The sequence below is a fragment of the Lolium perenne genome, chromosome 3 (assembly GCF_019359855.2).
Source record: "Lolium perenne isolate Kyuss_39 chromosome 3, Kyuss_2.0, whole genome shotgun sequence".
Lineage (NCBI taxonomy): Eukaryota > Viridiplantae > Streptophyta > Magnoliopsida > Poales > Poaceae > Lolium > Lolium perenne.
The window spans coordinates 137,423,428-137,444,920 of NC_067246.2; the positions used below are offsets into that span (position 1 = coordinate 137,423,428).

The 21,493-nt window shown below is 43.7% G+C and overlaps 1 protein-coding gene across 1 annotated transcript; it reads right to left on the bottom strand.

Moving 5' to 3' along the window:
* Positions 1 to 18,074: 18,074 nt before the first annotated feature.
* LOC127338418 (probable protein S-acyltransferase 4) lies at positions 18,075 to 20,644 on the bottom strand. Its single transcript, XM_051364530.1, has 4 exons — positions 20,110 to 20,644; positions 19,494 to 19,688; positions 19,091 to 19,408; positions 18,075 to 19,008 (listed from the first exon to the last, which is right to left on the bottom strand). Exons 1-4 carry the CDS (start codon positions 20,161 to 20,163, stop codon positions 18,301 to 18,303), a joined length of 1,275 nt encoding a protein of 424 aa, XP_051220490.1. The 5' UTR covers positions 20,164 to 20,644; the 3' UTR covers positions 18,075 to 18,300.
* Between the last annotated feature and the right edge of the window lie 849 nt (positions 20,645 to 21,493).

Sequence of the window (21,493 nt, forward strand, 5' to 3'; positions counted from 1 at the left end):
ATGGCATATGTTTGTTCACAACGATGATAGTTGGCGCCCACCGTGGGACCAGCAGTTGTGCCGGCAGGGGTTCGTATCCGGACGGGATTTGTCACCGCCTCCGGCGAGCATGTGCTCTCTGGCCTCATCCAGAGGCTCGGCTCGCTGGACTTCGTCAGCGACAATGCCAGCAGCTTCGCCAACGGCACTAACTTCCCCAGGAACAACGGCGTCATGCTCCTCGGCTCGCACCGTGACTACCTCGGCACTGTGCCGGAGCCCCGGTACCCATCCGTGGTGTAGGTGGTGCCGGATCCACCAAGATTTGCAGCTGCTCGCGGGTTGCGTACCGATCGCACCGCTGGCAGCGTAGAGGTGATGATGGCCGGCGCAGCGGATATCGACAAAGGATCAGGCGGCGAGAACAACGCCCCCACCAAGTCTGCGTGCCCGGCAAAACCTGCACTCGAGCGGGACGAGAACATCGCTGGCACCTCCAACGTGCTGCCGGTGGCAACTCATCTTCAAGCCGCCATGAACGTGATGTCAACGTCCATCGCGCCCAATGCCGATGCGGCGGCAACTCAAGCCGAACTGGTGGCATGGCGCCAGGCATTTCTTCATGGAGCAGCCGATGTTTCCCGCGCTCAGCAGGAGCTCAACGTAACCCTACGTGAGTACAATGCAGCACATGGCTTTGCTTCAGTTAGCATAGATCCTGCTAGAGTAGCAGCTACCCGGCTTAGAGGTCATAACCTAGATAAGGAATTGCGCCGGGAGGTTCATTCCGGTAAATCTATGTCAGTGTCACTTTCATTGGCAGAGAACCCGAAGTACAGTACTCCGGATAAAACTCTCAGGGCTGCTAGAGCCGCGGTAGAGGCATGCGAATCTCTGTCGGGTGATGCTCTGGCAAAACAGCAAGCCCAGGTTAAAGAATTACTTCTATGGCTACTAAACAAACTGCAGAGGTTGCTCGGAGCAAGCAAGGTGCCAGCGCATCTCAAGTTGTTCATTCGGCTATAAATGCCGAAGAAAAGTCACATGGGCAGTTATCGTCCCCCCATCCCGACAGAAGAAGAGAAAAAGTTGTAAACACCCAACAGATGACGGTGTATGATCCGGTTTTAGATGGAAAACAAAAAGTCGGGTTGAACAACGCCGGTAGAAGAAGCCAAGGGGAAGGCCACGGCTATGCCGGAAATGGTTATGCCGGAAACGCTCATGCCGGAAATGGCAAAACTGGGCAAAATTATTGCCCGGCAAGAGTTCCAAATGCCGGCGCAGAAATGCCACCGCCGAGATACCCAAGAGCCGGTGGTGCGGCACCAAGCCGGTATAATGATGATAATTCCGGAATTTCGACGCGAGTTCCACGCCAAGTGCTACGCGCTTAACCCGGAACTCGGGGACTATGGACATTGCGTTTTCTAAAAGAGTTCCGCGACAAGTGCTACGCGCTTAACCTTAAATTCGGGGACTATGGACATTGCGTTTTCTAAAAGATTTTCGCGCTAAGTACTGAGCACTTAACATGAAACTCGGGGAATATGAGTATGATTGAGGATATATTCATATCTAAACATGATTCAAGTTTGGTTGCTACACGCTAAGCTAGGTAGATACAAAGATATGTGCATATTTTTGAAAGAAAAAGATAAGGATCGAGAGTAACAAAGTACTTACCACAACGGCTTTGTTGGTATTCTCAAGAGATGGTTGATCAATGATATTGGGCCAGTGGGAGCTATGATTGGCTCCCGGACCTCATTCAAGCAAGAGGTTACATCACTCATGTCGGCACTGTTCCAGTCTTGCGCGTAATGCTCCAAGGAGCCCAGGCTATCTCCGCTGCGGGTTTGAACCAGCACATTGCCAAACCGTGGCGCCATTTGGCGAGCATCTACGATAGTAGCACGACTAGCATGCAGCGTCATCTTCTATTCACCGCTCCGTGAGCCTGGGTCAGTACCGGCTTTGGGGCGCGCAGTTAACTTCGTGCCCTTGGGCTTGGGCGCAACGCCCACAGTAGCTGTTGAAGGTGACGGGGAATGAGCTGGGCCCTTGCCAGTATCAGGTGGAGGAGTTGTTGGTTTCGGAGAGGTTGGCTTGTCTGATCCCGCGACGGGGTCCTCAGTGAATTTAGGCTCCGCGGACAGGTCACTTGTTCCTCGATGAGAATCTACCGGAACAAGCGGTCGGAAGGACATAATCGGAATTTCCACACTCGGGAGTGGAAATTGATCCGGAGGAGGTGAAGTAGGTTGAGAGGAGTTGGGAGGTATGTCTTCTGTCGGCCGCACTGGTGGCGGCGGGATAACTGTTGTCATTGGTAGGGTTTCGGGTGCACTGATACGTCTCCAACGTATCGATAATTTCTTATGTTCCATGCTTGTTTTATGACAATACCTACATGTTTTATACATACTTTATGTCATACTTATGCATTTTTCGGCACTAACCTATTAACAAGATGCCGAAGAGCCAGTTGTTGTTTTCTGCTGTTTTTGGTTTCAGAAATCCTAGTAAGGAAATATTCTCGGAATTGGACGAAATCAACGCCCAGGATCTTATTTTTCCACGAAGCTTCCAGAAGTCCGAAAGAGAAACGGAGTGGGGCAACGAGGCGACACCACAGTAGGGCGGCGCGGCCCAGCCCCTGGCCGCGCGGCCCTAGCGTGTGGGCTCCTCGTGGTGCCCCCTGACCTACCCTTCCGCCTACATAAGCCTTCGTCGATAATAACTCCAGTACCGAGAGCCACGATGCGGAAAACCTTCCAGAGACGCTGCCGCCGCCAATCCCATCTCGGAGGATTCAGGAGATCGCATCCGGCACTCTGCCGGAGAGGGGAATCATCTCCCGGAGGACTCTTCACCGCCATGGTCGCCTCCGGAGTGATGTGTGAGTAGTTCACCCCTGGACTATGGGTCCATAGCAGTAGCTAGATGGTTGTCTTCTCCTAATTATGCTATCATTGTCGGATCTTGTGAGCTGCCTAACATGATCAAGATCATCTATTTGTAATGCTACATGTTGCGTTTGTTGGGATCCGATGAATAATGAATGCTATGTTATGTTGATTATCAATCTATCATCTATGTGTTGTTTATGATCTTGCATGCTCTCCGTTATTAGTAGAGGCTCTGGCCAAGTCGTTACTTGTAACTCCAAGAGGGAGTATTTATGCTCAATAGTGGGTTCATGCCTCCATTAAATCTGGGACAATGACAAAAAGTTCTAAGGTTGTGGATGTGTTGTTGCCACTAGGGATAAAACATCAATGCTATGTCTAAGGATGTAGTTTTTGATTACATTACGCACCATACTTAATGCAATTGTCTGTTGTTTGCAACTTAATACTGGAAGGGGTTCGGATGATAACCTGAAGGTGGACTTTTTAGGTATAGATGCATGCTGGATAGCGGTCTATGTACTTTGTCGTAATGCCCAATTAAATCTCACACTACTCATCATAACATGTATGTGCATGGTCATGCCCTCTTTATTTGTCAATTGCCCAACTGTAATTTGTTCACCCAACATGCTATTTATCTTATGGGAGAGACACCACTAGTGAACTGTGGACCCCGGTCCATTCTTAACATCGAATACAATCTATTGCAATACTCGTTCTACTGTTTTCTTCAAACATCATCATCCACACTATACATCTAATCCTTTGTTACAGCAAGCCGGTGAAATTGACAACCTCACTGTCACGTTGGGGCAAAGTAATTTGGTTGTGTTGTGCAGGTTCCACGTTGGCGCCGGAATCCCTGGTGTTGCGCCGCACTACACTCCGCCGCCATCAACCTTCAACGTGCTTCTTGGCTCCTACTGGTTCGATAAACCTTGGTTTCTTACTGAGGGAAAACTTGCCGCTGTACGCATCACACCTTCCTCTTGGGGTTCCCAACGGACGCGTGCTGTACGCGTATCAAGCTCTTTTTCTGGCGCCGTTGCCGGGGAGATCAAGTCACGCTGCAAGGGGAGTCTCTCACTTCCAATCTCTTTACTTTGTTTTTGTCTTGCTTTACTTTATTTACTTCTTTGTTTGCTGCACTATATCAAAATACAAAAAAATTAGTTGTTAGCTTTACTTTATTTACTGTCTTGTTTGCCATATTAAAAACACACAAAAAATTAGTTATTAGCATTTACCTTATTATTGTTACCATGACTAGTCCTGTAGTTGTTACTCTATCACCCGAGGAATCGATCTTTACTTTTAAACAAGGTGGTGAAGAGGGCTTTAAAGAAGCTTGGTCTAGAATTTTCGATTCTTATAATAAAACTGAACCTAAAATGACACTAAGTTTGCTTCTTAGTAATTTTTATTTTGGGCTTATTCTTCGTTATAGATATGCCTTAGATGCTGTAGTGGGGAGAGATTGCCTTCACTGTGATGGGGATCAAGCTTTTAATGCCATAAAAAATTTGGTTGCATCATCTAGCTCCACTAATAGTTATGATCCATCCCTTGTTAGTATTTATAATAGATTGAACACTCTTGAGACACATGTATCTTGCTTGAAAGAAGGGTATGGTCGGATCCGTGAGCATTTTGATTATGTTCCAATAAACTCTGAACCATCAATGTGGGACCCCACTATTAAAGTTACTATTGATGGTAAAAATTTTGATGCTCGTTGTGATATTATGACTGAATTTTGCCTTATGCCTGAAAGTATTTATGAATCTTTGACACTCTGGGGACTTACTGAAGGTGGAGAAGGAATAACTCTCACTGATAACTCTGTTATAATTCCTAAGGGAATAGCTGAAGGAGTATTCACCACCCTTCTTGGAAAAACGGTATCCACTGATTATCTCGTTATTGAATGTGTAGGAACAGGACAAATCACACTTGGAAGATCCATGCTGAAGCTCTTCGGAGTAACCATAGATGTGGAAAAAGGCACTCTAAATTCCTCCGTACCTGGATGCAATCATATATTCCCCAAACCAAAGAGTAAGAATAAGAGTAAGAAGGGTAGGCGCATAGCCTCTGGTAATAATGCCAATGCATCATCTCTTGATAATACTTGATACACACTTTCTGCGCCTAGCTGAAAGGCGTTAAAGAAAAGCGCTTATGGGAGACAACCCATGATTTTACTACAGCACTTTTGTTTTATATTTGAGTCTTGGATGTTGTTACTACTGTAGCAACCTCTCCTTATCTTTATTTTATTGCATTGTTGTGCCAAGTAAAGTCTTTGATAGTAAGGTTCATACTAGATTTGGATTACTGCGCAGAAACAGATTTCTTGCTGTCACAAATTTGAGCAGTAGTCTCTGTAGGTAACTCAGAAAAATCTGCCAATTTACTTGAGTAATCCTCATATATGTACGCAACTTTCATTCAATTTGAGCATTTTCATTTGAGCAAGTCTGGTGCACCTAAAAAATTCGTCTTTACGGATTGTTCTGTTTTGACAGATTCTGCCTTTTATTTCGCATTGCCTGTTTTGCTATGTTTGATGGATTTCTTTATTCCATTAACTTTCAGTACCTTTATGCAATATCCAGAAGTGTTAAGAATGATTATGTCACCTCTGAACATGTGAATTTTGATTATGCACTAACCCTCTAATGAGTTGTTTTGAGTTTGGTGTGGATGAAGTTTTCAAGGATCAAGAGAGGAGGATGATACAATATGATCAAGGAGAGTGAAAGCTCTAAGCTTGGGGATGCCCCGGTGGTTCATCCCTGCATATTTCAAGAAGACTCAAGCATCTAAGCTTGGGGATGCCTTTCATCGACAACATTATCAGGTTCCTCTAGTGAAACTATATTTTTATTCCATCACATCTTATGCGCTTTACTTGGAGCGTCTGTTTGTTTTAGTTTTTGTTTTGTTTGAATAAAATGGATCCTAGCATTCATTGTGTGGGAGAGAGACACGCTCCGCTGTTGCATATGGACAAATATGTCCTTAGCTTTACTCATAATGTTCATGGCGAAGGTTGAATCTGCTTCGTTAATTGTTATATGGTTAGAAACGGAAAATGCTACATGTGGTAATTGGTATAATGTCTTGGATAATGTGATACTTGGCAATTGTTGTGCTCATGTTTAAGCTCTTGCATCATATACTTTGCACCTATTAGTAAAGAAATACATAGAGCTTGCTAAAATTTGGTTTGCATGATTGGTCTCTCTAAGGTCTAGATATTTTCTAGTAAGGGTTTGAACAACAAGGAAGACGGTGTAGAGTCTTATAATGCTTGCAATATGTTCTTATGTGAGTTTTGCTGTACCGGTTCATACTTGTGTTTGCTTCAAACAACCTTGCTAGCCTAAGCCTTGTATTGAGAGGGATTACTTCTCATGCATCCAAATCCTTGAGCCAAAAACTATGCCACTTGTGTCCACCATACCTACCTACTACATGGTATTTCTCCGCCATTCCAAAGTAAATTGCTTGAGTGCTACCTTTAAAATTATATCCTTTGTCTTTGCAATATATAGCTCATGGGACAAATAGCCTAAAAACTATTGTGGTATTGAATATGTACTTATGTATCTTATTTCTTATTAAGTTGCTTGTTGAGCGATAACCATGTTCCTGGGGACGCCATCAACTACCCTTTGTTGAATATAATGTGAGTTGCTATGCATGTTCGTCTTGTCTGAAGTAAGGGTGATTTATCATGAGTTGAATGGTTTGAGTATGCATACTATTAGAGAAGAGCATTGGGCCGCTAACTAAAGCCATGATCCATGGTGGAAGTTTCAGTTTTGGACAACAATCCTCAATCTCTTATGGGAATATTATTTGTTGTTGGATGCTTATGCATTAAAGAGGAGTCCATTATCTGTTGTCTATGTTGTCCCGGTATGGATGTCTAAGTTGAGAATAATCAAAAGCGAGAAATCCAATGCGAGCTTTCTCCTTAGACCTTTGTACAGGCGGCATAGAGGTACCCCTTTGTGATACTTGGTTAAAACATATGTATTGCGATGATAATCCATGAAAATCCGAGCTAATTAGGAAAAGGTGCGGGCACTATTGGTAATCTATGCATGAGGCTTGCAACTTGTAGGATATAATTTACATAATGCATAAGCTTTATTACTACCGTTGACAAAATTGTTTATTGTTTTCAAAATAAAAGCTCTAGCACAAATATAGCAATCCATGCTTCCCTCTGCGAAGGGCCTTTCTTCTACTTTTATGTTGAGTCAGTTTACCCACTTCTTCTGTCTTAAGAAGCAAACACTTGTGTTAACTGTGCATTGATTCCTACATACTTGCATATTGCACTTATTATATTACTTTATGTTGACAATATCCATGAGATATACATGTTACAAGTTGAAAGCAACCGCTGAAACTTAATCTTCCTTTGTGTTGCTTCAATGCCTTTACTTTGAATTTATTGCTTTATGAGTTAACTCTTATGCAAGACTTATTGATGCTTGTCTTGAAAGTACTATTCATGAAAAGTCTTTGCTATATGATTCAATTGTTTACTCATTGTCTTTACCATTGCTTCGAATCGCTGCATTCATTACATGTGCTTACAATAGTATTGATCAAGATTATGATAGCATGTCACTTCAAAAATTATCTTTGTTATCGTTTACCTACTCGGGACGAGTAGGAACTAAGCTTGGGGATGCTGACACGTCTCCAACGTATCGATAATTTCTTATGTTCCATGCTTGTTTTATGACAATACCTACATGTTTTATACATACTTTATGTCATATTTATGCATTTTCCGGCACTAACCTATTAACAAGATGCCGAAGAGCCAGTTGTTGTTTTCTGCTGTTTTTGGTTTCAGAAATCCTAGTAAGGAAATATTCTCGGAATTGGACGAAATCAACGCCCAGGATCTTATTTTTCCACGAAGCTTCCAGAAGTCCGAAAGGGAAACGAAGTGGGGCGACGAGGCGACGCCACAGTAGGGCGGCGCGGCCCAGCCCCTAGTCGCGCGGCCCTAGCGTGTGGGCCCCTCATGGCGCCCCCTAACCTACCCTTCCGCCTACATAAGCCTTCGTCGATAATAACTCCAGTACCGAGAGCCACGATACGGAAAACCTTCCAGAGACGCCGCCGCCAATCCCATCTCGGGGGATTCAGGAGATCGCCTCCGGCACCCTGCCGGAGAGGGGAATCATCTCCCGGAGGACTCTTCACCGCCATGGTCGCCTCCAGAGTGATGTGTGAGTAGTTCACCCCTGGACTATGGGTCCATAGCAGTAGCTAGATGGTTGTCTTCTCCTAATTATGCTATCATTGTCGGATCTTGTGAGCTGCCTAACATGATCAAGATCATCTATTTGTAATGCTACATGTTGCGTTTGTTGGGATTCGATGAATAATGAATGCTATGTTATGTTGATTATCAATCTATCATCTATGTGTTGTTTATGATCTTGCATGCTCTCCGTTATTAGTAGAGGCTCTGGCCAAGTCGTTACTTGTAACTCCAAGAGGGAGTATTTATGCTCGATAGTGGGTTCATGCCTCCATTAAATCTGGGACAGTGACAGAAAGTTCTAAGGTTGTGGATGTGCTATTGCCACTAGGGATAAAACATCAATGCTATGTCTAAGGATGTATTTGTTGATTACATTACGCACCATACTTAATGCAATTGTCTGTTGTTTGCAACTTAATACTGGAAGGGGTTCGGATGATAACCTGAAGGTGGACTTTTTAGGCATAGATGCATGCTGGATAGCGGTCTATGTACTTTGTCGTAATGCCCAATTAAATCTCACACTACTCATCATAACATGTATGTGCATGGTCATGCCCTCTTTATTTGTCAATTGCCCAACTGTAATTTGTTCACCCAACATGCTATTTATCTTATGAGAGAGACACCACTAGTGAACTGTGGACCCCGGTCCATTCTTAACATCGAATACAATCTACTGCAATACTCGTTCTACTGTTTTCTTCAAACATCATCATCCACACTATACATCTAATCCTTTGTTACAGCAAGCCGGTGATATTGACAACCTCACTGTCACGTTGGGGCAAAGTAATTTGGTTGTGTTGTGCAGGTTCCACGTTGGCGTCGGAATCCCTGGTGTTGCGCCGCACTACACTCCACCGCCATCAACCTTCAACGTGCTTCTTGGCTCCTACTGGTTCGATAAACCTTGGTTTCTTACTGAGGGAAAACTTGCCGCTGTACGCATCACACCTTCCTCTTGGGGTTCCCAACGGACGCGTGATGTACGCGTATCATGCACTTTCTCGGGTCCTCCCGAGGGCGGAACGGGTGATGTTCAATGCCGGACTGAAAAAGAAAATAGGAAAATATGTCAATACGACCGAAAGCGATTAACACAGAGACAAAAGCAATGATGCCACAAGTGTGCTTACCCGGAGGACATAGGTCCTTGGGGCAGTATTCTTATCTCGGCGAGGAGGTTTGCTACCACTGGCTTTGGGGCGTTTTGCCGACGAAACCGCTGTGGAACTAGTGGCTGTGCTGGCACACTTCCGGGTTGTAGTCTTCTTGACTTTGCCGCGGCCAGTAGCAAGGGGAGCAACATTCTCCAATACGTGAGCATTGGGATCTGATGAACCTAGGATCCAAACAGTTTGCAAAAAAGAAGGGAAAGGAGTTAATACCTCCAAGATAACGCAATCATCGTCATCAGCCCAAGTCCTTAAGGGATGCTCGACAAGGGCCTTACCAGTGTTGGCGCCGATGATGGCGTTGTCGACATTGAGGTCAGGCGCAATGGCGGCAGTGTCGGGATCTTCATTGTCAACATCTGTCCGGTCAGTCGGGAAGACGATGGTGGCATTCTCGGTCAGTTGTCGATCAAACCTCTGTGGGCATAAAAGATTCAACAAGAGAAACCGATTTCTTCAAAAGAAAAACATCAAAGAAAGAAAAGTGTCAGGTTAACTTAAAGTATCTCGGCAATGTTACCTGAGGTGGTGAGTTAGCACGGCTGTACGGATCCTGGTCCCAGTCCCAATCCGGCCCCATGTCAGTTTGCGCGATGGCTTTGACCTGCGCTAACACCTCTGGTTTTTCCAGCTCGGAGGTGGTCATCCAGGTGGGATCCAGACAACCGCTCATTTGGAAAATCTTGTGGCTGCGCCGCTAGAGTGGCGAAACCCTCTGGGTGATGAATGTACGCACAAGATCATCCGGTGAAGGGAGGCCGGACTCGTTCATCTCGCAGATAATAGTATATATCTGGTTGGTTTTGGCATGGGAGTTACCCGGATTGTAGGTCCAGTTGAGCTTTTCTGGTGTTCCCTTAATATAGGGGGGAAGGTTGATGAAATCCTCACTATCAGCATTCAAAAAAGTCTTTTCCCAATTGTAGCATGAATCAAAGCCGTTCATTCGGTTGAACTTGGTGCTCCGGCGCGATGTAACCATAGCCGTACCGCAGGTCACCATCGGCTTGTATGGAGCCGGAATAGATGAACCCTGGACGGATTGAGTCCGCAGGTTGTGAAGCCGTGCCCACAGCTCGATGTTGGGCCATAAACTGAGATAACCTTCGGTAATGGCCACAAAGGATGATAGGAGCGTAAATGCATTGGCTGGGAGATGATGGGGCTGAAGCCGGAATTTGACTAGGAAAGCCCGGAAGAAGCCGCTGGTGGGGAGCCCAAAGCCGTGAGCGAAATGGGCAAGAAATACAACTACTTCTCCATCCTCTGGGATTGGTTCTAGTTCGCCCTTAGGGAGTCTACATGTAACTTCAGGGGAACGCGTTTGGTTTTGTATAACCAATCTATTTCTATGGGGCGTACATTGGAGCCCTACCAGCGCACGTGCCTGGGCCGGGCGCCGGGCTCTGGTGCAAGATCATCGGCCCCTTCGGCCTCCTCTGACAAGGGAACCACCGTAAGGATCTGTTCTTCCGAGGACATCTTATCGATGAACTCGGGGAGAGGAGTAGAAGGTACGGGACCTATCCTTCACAAACTAGAAGAACAGATCTGCAAAAATGCAAGAAATCAGGAAGAAAATGTGAGAATCTAGCGGAGGTAGGCAACCCAAAGCGCCAAGAACTCAAAAACCGAACAATGGCGGACAGAATCTGTGCAGAGAGCAAAGGAGAAGAATCCAAATCGAACCTACTGTAGTTGAATCGGGTCGCTGGAGAAGGAATCGGTGGCGGCGGTGCGGCCTCCACCGGTGTTGCAGCAGAAAAGAGGGCAAGAACCCCTGCAGCGATGCTCCACCATAGGTTCCTCACCGGCGACGGATGCGAACCGTCCGAGGGAGACGAAGGAAGAAGAAAGGGAAGTGCGGTCAAGATAAAAGAAACTGACCGTCGGGGTATTTATACTCCCCGGGGAGATCGTGGGTCGTGGATCCGCTGCAGCCGCAGGAGCGCTAACCGCATCAGTCATGAACAATGAAATTGTGTACACGGCCATACCAGGGGCCACACGGATTATGTGTGCCACATTAAATGCACACGTTTATCAGTAAAAACAGCATGATTACGGCGGCAACATCGATTTGACTACACAAGGGTCCATCGGTCAGTAACAGTGACCGCTGCCGCTGACATTGGTGAGTTCCCATATATTCCCTGACAGCGGCGCAGGCGATGCCGGACGCCGTCGGCGATTTCTTGCTATGTGTCGCTCAGTTATTCCGGATGAGATGTTCGTGTCTAAGAAAGGCCTGGATATTTAATCCGGTGGGAAAGTTAATCTCGGATGGAGAACCTGTCGTGGCCCATCAGCTAATGCCGCTGGACCACACCAGCTTCAGGGACTAATGTCGGGGGGATAAACCCCGGTAGGCTAACCTGGGCTATACTTAGCCGGCATAAGAGGTTTATATCAGATAATTAAGGTTATGCCGGAGTACGGCATAATGGTCTCATGGATGTCGGGTAACCCAAAGTTCACCCATCCGGAATAATAATGACAGATAGAGGTTTCCGACATAAGGGAACCTAGAAGGAAATCCGGCATAATAATCCAGGCTACGGGTCAGCCCAAACCGGGATGCCGGGGGTAGGCCGGTACGGTGATCCGGCATAATACCAATGGTCTACTGCAGGTCAAAGATTCGTTCGTCCAGTACGAGACCAACATGATGTATGTGGGATCATCTTTATATGAAGCTCTGAAACCAAAGCAAACAACTGACGAGTAAACAGCCGTAGGGCAACCAAGACGTGTCACCAGACAAGGGCCGCAGAGGGGAACGTCACAGCCTGAGCCAAAGAAGCTTTATAAAGTAGGCTTAGGTAGGCATAGATTCCCCTAGGGTTCCTTCCCTTATAAGCCACCTCTCCTCTATATAAGGAGACGGGCACTTCCCTTGCAGGGGCGAGCTCGAGTTATGATTTAATCCGTACACTCTATCTTCTACCTCCGGCCATTGGCTAAGTGAACCTTGTAGCTCTTTGTGGAGATCATATACTGACAGCATGCAGGAGCAGGGGTGTTACCTTCTCACGAGGGCCCTGAACCTGGGTAGATCACCTTGTTCGTGTGAGTTTGTGTGAGCCTCGCCTCAATCCTCCCCTCCTTCGATTCCCTCGGTACACATCGACCCAAAGTTAAGCCTACCCATTTCATCTGTTTGTTCACAACGCCGACAAAAAGACTATATGGCTTAAATCAAAGAACCAAGGAGGTATTTTTTTTATCTCGCTTCATGCTCAACTATTATTTGATTTACATTTCAAAGTAGACAATAAAAGTAACTACCAAACATTTATGACTTCAGACCCATAACTATAATTTGGCACTCCATCGGGAGCTAAATACTTAACGTAGATTTAGGCAAAATATAGACTAAAATATGTTTAAATTCATCGAATAACTGTGCTACGTGCTATTAAGGGCACATGTCTCGGATTAGTATTTCATGGGAAACTTTAGAATACTAGGAAGGATGGTGCGGTGGCACGCTGCGCCCGTGGTGTTGACTTCTTGGTGTATATATAGTTAGTTTATGATTAATGAAAGTAGATAATAATATTTTTCTCGAAGAAAGGAGAAGATGCATAGTGTAGAATTTCCATTCAATGATTGTAAAGCAATTCAAAGAGATGGTAATAGTAATATATTTTCTCGGATTGAAGAGGAGGCAAATGATCCAGTGGCGTGATGATCAATAAAAGAAGATCTTTTCGAATAAAAGATGCTGCAAACAGTGGAGTATTCTTTCGAAAATGTTGTGGAAGAAGTCGATAGGGTTCCGGTAGGGTGAACATGAGGCGAAAAATTACCGTTGTGAATGTATCTCGAAGAAGCATGAATCGTCGAAAAAAATACGGTGATCAATAAAGGAAGATAATAGTCATGATCGTAAGCGATTAAAAAGAGAATGTAATAATACTTTTTCCCAGATAAAAGATGCGGTAAATGACCCAACGGTGTGACCGTCAAATGATTAATAATAGAAGGTACTAATAAGTTTTCCGAATAATGGAGTATGTTTTACGTAATTTTCGAAAAAGACCATAGTATGCCCGAGGGTGATCGTGAGGCGAAAAACTACGGTTGCAAATATATCGTCGAACAAGTATGCACTGTCAAAAAACTACGGTGATCGATAAAAAAAGATAATAGTCATGATCATGAAGCAATTAAAAATAGAGGTAAAAATACTTTTTCCCGGATAAAAGAAGACGTAAGCGACCCAGCAGCGTAACTGAGATACTATCAATAACAAAAGGTAGTTATATTTTTTCTGAATAATGGATTTTTTTTGCGTAATTATTGTGGAAGAAGGCAATAGTATCCCCGTAGGGTGATCGTGGGGCGAAAAACTACGGTTATGAATTTACTGTCGAAGAAGTATGCACAATCAAAAAATTACGACGATCAACAAAATAAAATAATGTTATTTTTCACGAATAAAAGAGAAGACAAATAGTGGAGAATCCATGTAGAAAGGTCGTAAGCGATTAAAAAGAGAAGATAATAATTATTTTTCCTAGATAAAAAGAGGCGACGAACGACGTAGCGGCGTGATGATCAATAATAGAAGGTAGTAATATTTTTCTGACTAAAAAATGCGGCAAACAGTGGAGTATTTTTTTTTGCAAAATTGATATGGAAGAAGGCAGTAGTATGCCCCTAAAGTGATCGTGAGGCGAAAAATTAAGGTTGTAAATTTACCGTCGAAGAAGTATGCACCATGAAAAATTACATTTGCGTAATAACCATCTAAAAATTAATGTTGAAGCTATAGTTTGTATCGAGAAATTATTGTGAATTCAAGTAGGCATTATTCATGTGCTACTATTCATTCATGTGAATGAACACTACCTAGATCATTGTGGTGTCTCTATTTGATGCAGAGCATTGTGGTGTCTCTATTTGAGATAGATTTTTGCGAAATTGATGTGGAAGAAGGCAGTAGTATGCCCCTAAAGTGACTGTGAGGCGAAAAATTACAGTTGTAAATTTACCGTCGAAGAAGTAAGCACCATGGAAAATTACATTTGCGTAATAACCATCTACAAATTAATGTTGAAGCTATAGTTTGTATCGAGAAATTATTGTCAAAAAATAACTGGAAAAAAAGACTGCTCACTGTTCACGTAGGCATTATTCATGTGCTACTATTCATGTGAATGAACACTACCTAGAGCATTGTGGTGTCTCTATTTGATGCAGCTGTAATATATAGATAGATAGATGGCAACCGAGTCATGCATGTAGCGTGATATTTCGTTCGGTTTTAAAACTTCAAAATGTGTTTATCTCTTAAATCATAAGTCCAAATTCAGATCTGTTTTCACAATAGGTTTGGTCATGATGAGATTTTCGAATCTAGATCCCTTGTTATTTCTTTCGTTTTTCAAACTTCAAAATGTTTTTATCTCTTAAATTATAAATCCAAATTCAGATCCGTTTTCACGATTGGCTTTGTCGCGATGAGATCTTCGAAACTAGATCTCATATTAATATGTTTTGATAAATAAAAATCAACCCTAGTTGCCAAATTATAGTCACTGGATTACTGGTTAGAGCCAATAGTTAGTTATCAAATTAAAAACAAATGGTTACCAATCTATGTGAACTTTGCTCCTCACAAATGTAAGCTTTGCATGATGATAATGATATATTTTATGTGTTTAGAGTGTATCTAAATATGCACTTCCTGAACTTGTAAATTATTGCTATGACAAAAGTACCTATAAAAAAATCTGGTAACTCCGTGGTAACGAGTAATTATTAGTACGATAGCTATGATAATATAACATGACAACTTACAACCGGGAAAAGTTTTTTGTACATATTGAGATGGGATCTTGTTTGAAAGTACCCACTGAGACAAACCCAATGATGAAGACAGATCGTCAATTGGTTTAGCGGTTTAGAACACAATGCATTTCTGAAATTTTTGACATGAAAAGATTTCTTACATACATGCATGGTGTTGATCCCTCCTCTATTATAGGGCCAACATATAATGTTAGCCTATCGGATGGAACACTTATGTAGGTCATGTATGCTGGATAGTGTACCAAGTATGAAATCGAGTGGATTTATTTCTTGTCCCAAATTTTTCTATTCTATTTAACTGGGAATCAAAATCTTACATGAATATAAATATGTTTTTATTTTTTATTTTTTTACTATATTTAGTACAATGGTTATATGATATATGCTTTTTTAGATGGACACTATATCCTCGAGCCCAAGGTCTGATTTTTTACATAATAGTACTCCTACCGGCTTTAGTAATAAAAAATAAATTCGCTTTGTCAAAATGCATATAATGAGTAGCATTTGTTGTTGTCGAGTAAACAAACTTTAAGAGATGCTCGATAAGGAATAAGGTTAGCTATCATATCAGTTTTCTGGTAGTAATGTCAGTGAATTTCATCAAGAACTATTTGCTCTTTGAAAACAGACATATTTATGACATTTTATAACATTATTATTCGGTGCACATGATTAAATATGGCAACTAAGCCATGCATGCAACCACGTCCGATTTCTTCTGGTTTCAAACTTTAAAATGTTTCTCTCTTAACCGTAAGTTGAAATTCAGATCCGTTTTCAAGGTTGGCTTGTCGCGACTAGATCTTCGAAACTAGATAGCATGTTGACATGTTTTGGTAACTTTTTAACCCTATTTGGCAGATTATAATCACTATGTCACCGGTTAGACTGAAATTTGGTTACCAGATTAAAATCGAATTGGTATGTACTAGTCTTTGCAAACTTAGCTCCTCACCAATGTAAGCCTTGCATGATAATAATGATATCTTTACATGTTTAGAGTGAATCTCATATGCACTCTCGGAACTTGTAAATTATTGTTAAGACAAAAATACATATACAAATTATTTGATAATCGTGTATTATTTTTATGGTAACTATTAATTAGTAATATGGTTGCTATGATTATATAACCTGGAAACTAGCGATGCAACAAAAAGTTAGTTAAAACATATTAATATGTGATCTTGTTTTTAAATATCTGTCGAGAAAAATCCAGCATTTAAGATGCATCATCAATGGATTCAATGGTTTAAAAGATAATTCATTTAAAAAAATTGGATACATAAGGATTTCTTACACCACCCTTAGAGCATTTCCAACATACGTCCTATTTTCAGTGCGGCAAAACTGCTTTTTTACTGCGTCGAGACTGCATCCTAACTTTTGGTGCGGAAATTTTGGCAGTAGCCCAAAAATCCCTATCCGGCGCTGCATATATATGGAGCGGGCTGCAGCGCATTGCATATCCAGCTGTTTCCGTGCAAAAGAAAATCGATGAATCTCGTCCCTAGAAAATCCCCGCCGCCGAGTCTCCCTGCCACAACCCCTCCCCTGCATAGATCCGTCTTTTCCTTGCCACCAAAGTTCCACCGTGCCGAATCCTGACGATACAGCAAACCCTAGCCGTCGCCGAAGATGACGCTTCGGCGTGTGGCCCAGTGAGCGTCACGGGCTTCCGCAGCGTGCGCATGCGGCCGGCGAGCAATTACGCTGCCAAAATCTCAAGTGATGCTTTTAGATACACCACTCCATATGCCGTAAAAGACAACTCGAAAATAATTACCACCAAGATTAGCACCAGCTGCATAGGATAATCTTCATAGTTCTTTCTTTCGAGGCACACTAAAAGGCTATAATTTGCTCAACCCAAGAATCTAGTTAAGCATACAAGTATGTTTGTTCTTTTTAGTAAAATTTATTCCAGTTAGTAGGAACAAACAAAGTGCTTATGACAAGATTTAAGTGAAATTCTTGCCAGGTCATATGAAATAAACATCGCCACACATGTCCAAGCCCGATACTACTTTCTTTGAGTAAAAGATGTTCTAAACCTTGAATTTGGAGTTGGTGGAATTCAAACCGTAAACTTTGTTTCTGGAATCGGCATCATGTACTTACCGAACCCGACCAATTTAGTTTACAAGGTGAAGGACTAATCCAACCGGACCAGGATCGCACTATGGTGTCAGACCATATCTATTGCCTTCCACGTCTTATCTCTCTCCATCGAGTGGGGAAGTTTACAAGTAGGGATTGCTATCCCCTGAGCTCCAGTGCTCGCTTTATTTTAAACTAGTAAAAAATCCAAGCTCGAGTGATTCTTTTATGTTTTAAAAAATAAAAATAAAAATTCAGCCTTAAAAAATAAATTCAACTTTGGATGTACTTAATGCTATATTCTACAAACATGCAAATTCCAATTTGAAATCGTATTTTAAGCTATACAAAAATGAAAATGTATGGATCTAAGGCATGTACAACGCAAGATGCTTAGTTGGGTGCTTACCAAATAATCGATTTTTATTTAAAATACCATTTTAAGCTATACAAAAATAAAAAGCTATGAATCTAAGGGCATGCACAACTCAAGATGCTTAGTTGGGTGCTTTCCAAAATAAATGATTTTTATTTGAACACTAGTGCTTCTTTACACTAGGCAAATGATTAACTAGGCATATATCAAGTACAAATAAGCAGCAGTGCATAACAAAATGATTGGTTATTTTCATAAGCACCCTACTAAGCACTTTGCATCATTAACTACATCTACAATTTTTAGAATTTCAAAAAACCTGTAAATGCGATTTTCAAAGTTTTTAAAAATAAAGAGAGCTCGGAAGCCAAAGAGGCATTTCAGAAATTTACACGGTAAAATAAGCTAAACATAATTACTGAACCTTCCAAATGTACGCCACTGCTGCGTTGCACGTAAAATTTAGAGTTCAAACTGAAGCGGAAAAAAGAATGGCAGGTAACACACCCGACATCTGGCCGGTGAGACCACGAGTCTTTTTTCTCAGAAATGCTGCTACTGATTCGATCGCCTCCAACAAAACAAGGTTCTTGTAAGAAAAGAAAAGAAAAAACAACTCGTGTACGATCACCGTTCAGAATTTTCATTCGAGCTCACTAGTGTCCTCTCCGCATCTTGGTCATGTACAATTGGCGGACTACGATCTCCTCCTCCGCAACCCACGTCATGCTGCCGGGCGGCCGATATCATGAACAGGTCCGGCGCCTCGGGCGGTGCTTGCCGATCCTTGACGTGCACGCCGGCACCCTCCATCTTCTCCATCTCGCTGTAGTCCATACCCTGCAGGATCGCCGGGACGCCGCCGGCGCTGTAGTGCACGCCCTTACGCCCCATCTCCAGATCGAGGCCCCCGCTCATTGGAGAGAGCGGCCCGCCGCCGGCACCGCCGTAGGCGTCCTCGTCGTCGGACACCCAGGACCGGAAGCGGTTGAGCGACGGCGGCATCCGCGTGAAGAAGACCTCGGCGACGTTGGCGAGCGCGCCCCTGTTGTAGGGGTTCTCCTTCTTGTCGTACCTGTACCTGAAGTTCTCGTAGGTGGTCTGGTTGGTGCTCATGAGGTAGGTGTGGAACACGGTGAGCCCACCGACGAACCACACGGACACGAATGTGTACACGATGAGCACCACGGAGAGCACCTCGCCGCGCATGGACTTGAGCAGCGATCCGCCGTACTCCTCCCTCTCGGTGGTGATGTTGAGCCACGACAGCGCGAAGACGTAGAAGCAGAGGAACGTGGAGGTCGAGATGAAGAGGAAGAAGAAGCGGTAGTTCCTCTGCGACAAACAGACATCAGAACCTATCAGGGTCTTCGATCGAGGGCTAGACATTTGGCGAGGAAAGATCAGGGTGACTGACCAGGCCGATGCACTGGCCGACCCAGGGGCAGTGGTGGTCGAACTTCTGGACGCAGTTGTTGCAGATGGAGCAGTGCGACGTCCGGGGCGGCCGGTAGAGCAGGCAGGTGTCGCAGTACTTCACCTTCACCGTGCACCCGTTGACGACCACGTCCTTGGTGCGGGGCACACGGAGGTGGGGGCTCGCCGCGTTCACCCACTCGGTCGACGGCGTCGTCATGTCCACCGCCTGCTCCTCCGCGCCGCACTCGGGAGGACGCGCGTTCCTCGGCACGATACCCGGGTCCCTGCTCGACGTCAGGAGCAGGAATGCCAAATTCTGCAGACATTTATAACGCGAGTACCGGGAGAGGAATCAGCAGCTAGCCGGTGACACATTTTCTGAATTTGTGACGCTCACGTACCGCTAGGCCGAGGACAACTGTGACGATGAGGACCGGCAGGCCAAGGACATGGTTCTTCTGGTCCGAAGAGCTGGAGTTCATCTTTGTGATGCACTGGCAGCATAGGCCTACCAAAGGGCCTGCGATTAGAGCCGTGGACAGAAAGAGGGAACCAGCGTCCGGACCGAAGATTAGGCGCCCACCGCAGAGGAATTTCTGAAATTGTTTGTTTTGGGGGGTAGATGCTGTCAGTTGAATTTGGAATTAATTGCAAATTAGTCTCATGGCTAGCTAGCAGCTAAACAAAGTGTTTTGGCAAATTAGCATGATCATTCCTTGAGAAAAAGTTGTACGTTGTCCATATCTCAGTTGCTACATACACAAGGTGACCGGTTATTCATCCAGAATCCAAAATCAATTTGACCATAAAAAGGATGAATCGATGAAATATGCAAGACTTTTAGCAAGAATTGAAGCAAAAAAATACAAGAAAATTCATTTTTCTTCCAAAAACCTTCTTGATTCCAAATCTCGCGAGGATTGTCAGAAATAGTTGCTTAAAACGCATTGAAGAAATGCAGGTATGTAACCAAAGATCGAGGCAAGAAGAAGATGATCAGCAACTATAAGAACGTACATTGCTTCCTCTCCAGACTTGATAGAGCCTCCTCCGATTCGGCTCTTCTTCCATCCTGTTTATCTGCTTCTTCCTCCCAGCAGCCCGCGATTCAGCCGACCCTCTTTATTCCGAGATCAAAAGTTGCTCATAGCGGCTGGTCCAGTCCTCCGGCCACCGGCGCAAGCTCCGCCACAGAAGACGTGATCGACGATGAGGCCCGCCCACGGGGGATAAGCAATCAGAGGAACGGCGGCTGGCCGCTCTTCAGTTTCCTCTCTCTTCTCTCTCTCGTGTTCTCTTCAGTTTCCCAGGTTCGTTATGGAGGGTTACAACTTTCAACTACCTCGCCTCTCTGCCATGGCAATGAGCTTTCCCCCTTGATTTTCTCTCTCTATGCGAGGGCGTGCCAGGTGTAGCTACGTGCGTATTGTTTTCCGCGGGAAATCAATCAAGGCTGAGCTCAACGACCAACGTGCCGGCCTGAACGACAGGGTGGATTCGGCCGGCGCGTCTAGGTTGTGGCCCGCCTGTCGGTCGGTGTCGTAGGATATTCTTGGCCTCTCATGTTCCAATATTCTCTTCGCCTAATCCAATTATTATTGTTATTATATCAAGAGCTTCGAAATACTTCTCTTATCTCATTTTTGTTCTTTCCAGGAGCAAAACTGTCGTGCAATACTATCTGTAATGCCTTTTTCGAAAATATAGCTGTTCCAAAAACGGATTCTTCAAAAGGAAAAAGAAAAAAGAAAAAGAAATCTATTCGCAGTCGCAGGGTGTGATCATTCACTGATTAGCTGTTTTGAAAAAGAGTTTCTTAGAAGCTGTAGTGGTCGTGGACTCCATGTTGCTGCTACCAAAGAGAAAATATAAGAGACAACTGAACCAGCAGGCTTCTTTACAGAAGAAAAAACAAGAAACTGAAACAGCAGCCTATGTATTTACACAGTTTTGGTGGTTGCGACGACCTTATTATTTCAATACTGATCCGTATGTGTCTTTTGTTATTACAGACTCTGGTTATTAACTGTAATATTTGTTCTTTAGTGCAACAACATGTCCTTTGACGACCGGGCTCATTAAAGTAAGTAGTACATTGCACAGGAGAGAAGCGAATTTTTGGCACATGAGTGCTATGCACCCCATAAACTCCAAAATTTGTGGTAATTTAAATATTGAATTTTTTGAATCTTTCTAAAAACAAAAGACAGAAAAGAATTGTTGTACTTGTATTGTATAAAAATGCTTGGGCTCGAAATGATTCACATGGTATCCTGACAAAAAAGATAAATTTATGACGAATATAGCGTGAATAGTACATGGACATGGGCTTGTTCAATTTTGCCTTTGTTTCCTAGGATACCATGGGAATCATTTTGAGCCAAAATATTTTTATACGAGT

Bases quoted from the DNA above. Each gene is read 5' to 3' on its own strand.
- LOC127338418 (XM_051364530.1), bottom strand. From the start codon at position 20,163: ATGGAAGAAGAGCCGAATCGGAGGAGGCTCTATCAAGTCTGGAGAGGA. The intron at 19,689-20,109 runs GTACGTTCTTAT...AAACAATTTCAG, and splicing joins AAGTCTGGAGAGGAAGCAAT to AAATTCCTCTGCGGTGGGCG. The intron at 19,009-19,090 runs GTCAGTCACCCT...TGTTTGTCGCAG, and splicing joins TCGGCCAGTGCATCGGCCTG to AGGAACTACCGCTTCTTCTT.